The 7,101-nt window shown below is 39.3% G+C and overlaps 1 protein-coding gene across 1 annotated transcript; it reads left to right on the top strand.

The window, feature by feature from the left end:
- The first annotated feature begins 727 nt into the window (after window positions 1-727).
- Window positions 728-1,991, top strand: LOC122016528 (AP2/ERF and B3 domain-containing protein Os01g0693400-like). Its single transcript, XM_042573858.1, has one exon. The coding sequence runs from the start codon at window positions 805-807 to the stop codon at window positions 1,867-1,869; it is 1,065 nt and encodes a 354-aa protein (XP_042429792.1). The 5' UTR covers window positions 728-804; the 3' UTR covers window positions 1,870-1,991.
- Window positions 1,992-7,101: the final 5,110 nt, after the last annotated feature.

Raw genomic sequence — 7,101 nt, 5'->3', positions numbered from 1 at the left:
CATTAATTTTCTGATCTCAAAAATACTTTTTAAATATGATATTCACGCTGAGGTAGGTGGCTCAAATCCAACATGCTTTTTATAATTATTATTATTATATATTATTGTATAGAAGTGCTCTTTTGGCTTTCATGCATCATCTTGTACCCGGCCGACGTCATGTTTAATGCACAATTACTCGTTTTCAATTTACGATATTTTGCTCCAGACTTAATAATTAAAAAATCGCAAATAGGTGAAATTAAGGAAAAAGAGAGAGGGAATTTAAAAAAAAAACAAAAACGAGTACAGCAACTTGTTCCTGTTTTGTTTGTTCATCCCCAGTTGCTGCCAATACATACGTACAAAAGAATGACACTGACGTATACATTCGAACATAAACATGGCAGAATGCCATGCCACTTTCAGCTGACTAAAGCAGCAGCAAAGCTCTGAGAGAGAGACTAGATATGCATCGTGCATGCATGCATGAACTTAGAAGCTACCTCAGATCCGTGGCCTATCTCCCAATTGACCAAGTTGCACACCCAGCTGTGACTTGCGACAGTGACCTTTCCATCCCTAGCTTCAGTACGTACTTTGTGTGCTCACAATTGAACCATACACCACCATCTTCACATGTCATTAGATTTGTCAACTTGATAGATAGCTAGCTAGCAAACTAAATATTATACAATAACTAATAAGTAGCCTCGCCCTTTCCTATATATGTAGCAATCACAAGCTAGCTGGTTAACTAATTGTATTATCTCTAGCTCCTAGATCAGCAATACAATTTATCCTCTTCCGACCTTCATTTCTTTCATGAATACGGAGAGTAGCAGCTCGGAGGAGGCACAAACTAGGCTGCCGCCGCCTAAAGTAGTCGACTTACAAAGGCTTGGCAGCGGCGCCAGCGTCGTCCTGGATCCTGAGGTGGGAGCGGAAGCAGAGTCCGGCAGGAAGAAACTGCCGTCGTCGAACTACAAGGGCGTGGTGCCGCAGCCCAACGGCCGCTGGGGCGCGCAGATCTACGAGAAGCACAGGCGCGTCTGGCTCGGCACATTTAAAGACGAAGCCGAGGCCGCCCGGGCTTACGACGTCGCCGTCCTTAGCTTCCGCGGCCGCGACGCTGTCACCAACTTCGAGCCGCTCGCTGGCTCCGCCGGCGCCGACGCTGCCACGGAGCTCGATTTCATCGCCTCCTGCTCCAAGGCCGAGGTCGTCGACATGCTCCGCAAGCACACCTACCGCGACGAGCTGCAGCAGAGCAAGCGGCGGGCGATGAAACAGAATTGGAGCGGCGGAGTGCTCAGCTTCGGCTCGCCGCGATTAGAGATGGCGCCGACGCAGCACCGGGTGCACTTGTTCGACAAGGAAGTGACGCCGAGCGACGTGGGGAAGCTGAACCGGCTGGTGATCCCGAAGCAGCACGCGGAGAAGCACTTCCCGGCGACGTCGTCGGCATCCGTCAAGAGCGTGCTGCTTCACTTCGAGGACGCCGCCGTCGGGAAGTCGTGGCGGTTCCGCTACTCGTACTGGGGCAGCAGCCAGAGCCACGTGCTGACCAAGGGATGGAGCCGGTTCGTGAAGGAGAAGGGTCTCCGAGCCGGTGATATCATCACTTTCCAGCGCACCACCGACGCCGAAAGGCAGCTCTTCATCGGCTGTAAGAGGCGCCCGTCGACAGTGCAGGTTGCCCCCGCCCCCAAGCCGGCTGTCGAGGTCGTCAGGCTCTTCGGGGTCGACATCTTTTCGGTGCCGGCGCCCGGCGGCGACGTCGCAAAGCGGAGCAGGGGCGTGGAATCGAGGCCGATAGGTGAGAACTCGATCAAGAAGCAATGCACGGAGATAAACTTCGCGATCGGCTGTAAAAATTTGATCGACTAATTCAGAGATATCACAATTTTAATCATCTCTATTTTAAAATTCGATCCACCGAGATAAAATGGGGAAGCGCGGTAGCTCCATTTGAGAAAAAAATTCTATAAATAAATATATCCAAGGGCGGATTTAAGATTTTAAATTTGGAGAGGTCACATCCTAAGAGATGAAAATAATTATTATACATTATATTTAAATATCAGAAGATGTCTATAAGCAAGTGGACGGAGCTGATGATGGAGTTAGGGTTTTGGAGAGGTTTCAGCCGTCAAAGGAGTAGAACTCGATGGACACGACCAAGTACTAAAGGAGTAGAACTCGCATAAAAATAGAGTGAACGACCCTTGAACGACCGACCCGTGAACGACCCACAATCCATCTAATAAGGAAAAATCATCTCAATTTGGTCAAAATTTATGAATACGTGAAAATCTTCAAAAGTCTTCTTTATGCGCGAAGTAAATATTATGAATTTATATAAACTTATTTTAATTGCTTGTCTATCATAAAGAATTTTTTTTGGAACCAAAGTTCTATGAAATAAATGTGATGCTCGTTTTTCATTAATTTACTTAAAAAGTTTCATATTTCTTATAAGTATTGAACCAAAACTCTTTCTTGTATCATTTGGTTTTAGGCAAATTATTTCAATGAAATTATTCTCATAGTTTACCCTCTTAAAATTCTCATAAGGATTTGTATTCTCTTTTAAGAAAACTATCCTAAGTTCTTCTATAATATCTTTTAATTATTTTCTAACCTTATGTGCTAAAAATAATTTATGACAATAATTATTAATATAATATAGTATAACTTTTATACCGTTTTTAATGTGTAATATAATGTTAATAAATATATGTAATTGAATAAACATCACATGATAAGTAAAAAGTTATGTAGGTCAACATAGAGGAAATAAATCACGAATGACTACTAACCATTAGTGTAATAATCAAGGCATAGAGATAGACATGAACAGTCATGGACATAGACGGACATGGATAAATGCGGGAGGTGGGGGGGCCGTGGCCCTCCCGGGTCCTAATGTGCATCCGTCTCTGAATATATCGTAACTACGTTTGAACCATGAGTACCTGAATATACTACCGCACCATAGCCCGGGAAGAAAAAATTAATACGAGACATCAAATATCAAATGATCAAATTTAAAAAGTAAGAAAAACCACAAAAAAGAAGAATTGCAGCTTAATTATTCGTTTTTTATCTCGTTGCTTTCCAGTTTCCACTTCTATTATGCGTGCAACAGAGTGACACTGTAAATTACTTTTTTACATTTTAAAAATTCATTTTCTAATGGATAGTGCACGTTAATGGTCTCTTGTAAATTAATTTTTTACATTTTAAAAAAATCATTTTCTAATGTTTAGCACAGTGCGAAATTATTATTAACTAAAAATGTTTTTTAAAGGTTAAGATTTCTTTTTTCCCGCTATTCTGATAAGTATGAGCGTTTTTTATATTTTTATCTAAAAATTTTAAAAATATTTTAAATATCATAATTAAATAACAAAATTCAATGTATTTCTAATGGAAGTTATTTTTTTAGTGTTTAAACTATTTTTATTTAAGATAAAAATTATACCTCTTTCTAATATAAATAAATTATTTTTTAACAAACAAATAAATAGGACCTGACCGTCTACATTAATTACTTATTTTTGCCACCAAGTAATTATAACACTTGCGCATTTGAAGAGTTTTGACATCCAGCGGTCCCTTTGGATCTAAATCCCATGCAATCATTACAAATAAGACCAAGCTCCTTCAAATATAAAGATCTCAACTTAAAAAATAATAATAATAATAGTTTCACATGCCTTTAATCACCAATTTGAAATCTTCATCTTTGTGACATCTCACTCGCGGTGGTTGAATTTGGTTGGTCAATAATTAACATACGACTTTTCGTTAAGTATTTGGCAGGAAGAGTGTCTTGGCGGAATTGGATTATAATTCATGTATATAATTAATATATAAAAATAATATTATTAAAATATTTTTAATAATAATTTATAAAGTATATTTTGACGGGATACATTCTAATTATTTAGCACTGTCCTTCAGAAGCGATAAATCTATTTGATCAAAATCTAACTGGCCAGAATTGAAATATAATGCATGCATGTAATTAATATAGAGGGATTATATTGCTAAAATATCCTTAATAATGACTTACAAAGTATATTACTAGATTCTAGTCATTTAGCATTGTCCTTCAGAAGTGATAAATCTATTTGGCCAGAATTAAATTATAATGCATGCATGTAATTAATATATATAGATCATGATATTACTAAAATATCTTTAATAATGTCTTACAAAGTATATTCTGGCTGGCTAGATTCTAGCTATTTAGCACTGTCCTTCAGAAGCGATAAATCTATTTTGCCAGAATCTGGCTAGCAATAATTGAATTATAATGCATGTATGTAATTAATATATAGATATGATATTAAAAAAATATCCTTAATAATGATTTACAAAGTGTATTCTGGCTGGCTATATTCTAGTCATTTAACACTATCCTTCAGAAGCGGTAAATCTATTTGGCCATAATCTGGTCGGCCATAATTGAATTATAATGCATGCATGTAATTAATATATAGAGATGATATTGTTGGTGCAATATTCCCTAGGTCAAGGTTGACCTGATTGACTGAGCTTGAATTGGTTCAAGCTCAAGTCTTGATGTTTGGGTTTCGATATTTGACAATATATAGAGACAAGACATGGAGATTGCGGGTGCAATTGTTCATGTGGTGAGATTGTGAAGGAGAGTCAAGTAGGTTAAGGTTGACTGGAAAATCCTGGTGAGTGAAGTCAGGTGAAAATCCTAACTGGGAGGTTAGGCGGACTGAAAGTCCTAGTGAATGAAGCTAGGCGGAAGGAAAGTCCTGGTGAGTGAAGCCAGACAAATGAGAAGTTCTTGTGAGTGAAACCAGATGAAAGTCCTAGTGAGTGAAGTTAGGCGGAAGGAAAGTCATGGTGAGTGAAGCTAGGCAAATGAGAAGTCCTAGTGAGTGAAGCTAAGCAGAAGGAAAGTCCTAGTGAGTGAAGCTAGGCGGAAGGAAAGTCCTGGTGAGTGAAGCCAGACACAGGAAATCCAGATGGATCAAGTTTGATTAGACATCTGGTGTTGGGAAGCCCAAGTAGGTCAAAGGGATTGACCGGATACTTGGCACGGGAAATCCAGGTGAATCAAGGTTGATCGGACACCTGGTGAAGATAAGTTCAAGTGGGTCAAAGGGATTGACCGGACACTTGTTGAGGGAGTCCTAGCAGGTCAAGGGTGACCGAATGCTAGGCATTATGTATCAACATGTCATGATTAACCGGATGTTGGTTTAGGGGACTTTGGACTTATTTTTGGGCAAAAATAATGGTTGGATCGATCAGCCGATCGATTGGCTCATTCCCAATCGATCGGCCGATCGATTGGGAGAGTCCCTGCGACAAGCCTCCTCCCAATCGATCAGTGGATCGATTGTGGAGAAGTGTCGCGCGAACAGAAAGCCTTCCAATCGATCAGCCGATCGATTGGGAGCCTCCGATCGATCAGTCGATCGATTGGGAGGTGGAATTTCGCATGATAAGCCCTGGATCGATCAGCCGATCGATCCAGGCAATTTCCGAGAGCACAGAGGCGCTCTGGATCGATCGACCGATCGATCCAAAGCCTCCCCAATCGATTGGGAGCAATCCAATCGATCGAGATCTGACTGTTGGTGCATAATATAGTTGTTGGCGTGCGTTCGTCTTCTGCAGAACTTCCAAAACTCACGGCTTCCAGCTCCGATCTTCACATCAGCTTCTCCACAGCATTTTCCACTCTCGCTGCCAGTTCTTGAAGGATCTTGGAGAGACATCCAAGTCAAGAGGCGTGACTACAACAAGAGGAAGAAGCTAGGGTTAGGGTTTTCACTGCATATCTTGTAAGATATTTCTTGTATTTATCTTCCCTTGATTTCTTGTTGTATTGAGAGTACTGTAGGGCTTCTCCGCCTTTGGTAGTTACCTTAAAGGAGTGTGTTATTAGTGGAGGGGTGCGTGAGTGTGTGGATCCTTGGACTAGTCACCTCTTCTTGAGGTGGATACCAAGTAAATTTACGAGTTAGCGTTGTGTGGTTGTTTCTTTGTATTTTTCGCTGCATTTCATCATAAGAAGCAAGCAACGACGAGCACGAGAGGGCGCCGAACTATTCACCCCCCCCCCCACCCCCCCTCTAGCTACATTTTGGTCTCAACAGATATTACTAAAATATCCTTAATAATGGCTTACAAAGTGTATTATGGCTGGCTATATTCTAGCCATTTAGTACTGTCCTTTAGAAGCGGTAAATCTATTTAGCCAGAATCTGAGTGGCCAGAATTGAATTATAATGCATGCATATAATTAATATATAGAGATGATATTACTAAAATATCCTTAATAATGGCTTACAAAGTGTATTCTAGCTGGCTATATTCTAGTCATTTAGTACTGTCCTTTAGAAGCGATAAATCTATTTAGCCAGAATCTGAGTGGCCAGAATTGAATTATAATGCATGCATGTAATTAATATATAGAGATGATATTACTAAAATATCCTTAATAATGACTTACAAAGTGTATTCTAGCTGACTAGATTCTAGTCATTTAACACTGTCCTTCAGAAACGGTAAATCTATTTTCCTAGAATCTGGCTGGCCAGAATTAAATTATAATGCATGCATGTAATTAATATATAGAGATGATATTACAAAATTATCCTTAATAATGACTTACAAATTGCATTATAGTTGGCTAGATTCTAGTCATTTAGCACTGTCCTTCAGAAGCGGTAAAACTATTTGGCTGCTGGTCATAATTGAATTACAATGCATGTATGTAATTAATATATAGAGATGATATTACTAAAATATCCATAATAATGACTTACAAAGTGTATTATGGTTGGCTAGATTCTAGCTATTTAGCACTGTCCTTCAAAAGCGGTAAATCTATTTGGCCAGAATCCGGCAAGCCAGAATTGAATTATAATACATGCATGTAATTAATATATCGAGATGATATTACTAAAATAACCTTAATAATGACTTATAAAGTGTATTCTGACTGACTATATTCTAGTCATTTAGCACTGTCATTCAAAAGCAGTAAATCTATTTGGCCAGAATCTGGATGGCCATAATTGAATTATAATGCATGCATTTAATTAATATATACAGATGATATTA

Source organism: Zingiber officinale, chromosome 8B, assembly GCF_018446385.1.
Source record: "Zingiber officinale cultivar Zhangliang chromosome 8B, Zo_v1.1, whole genome shotgun sequence".
NCBI lineage: Eukaryota > Viridiplantae > Streptophyta > Magnoliopsida > Zingiberales > Zingiberaceae > Zingiber > Zingiber officinale.
This window is presented reverse-complemented; position numbering and strand designations above follow the sequence as displayed.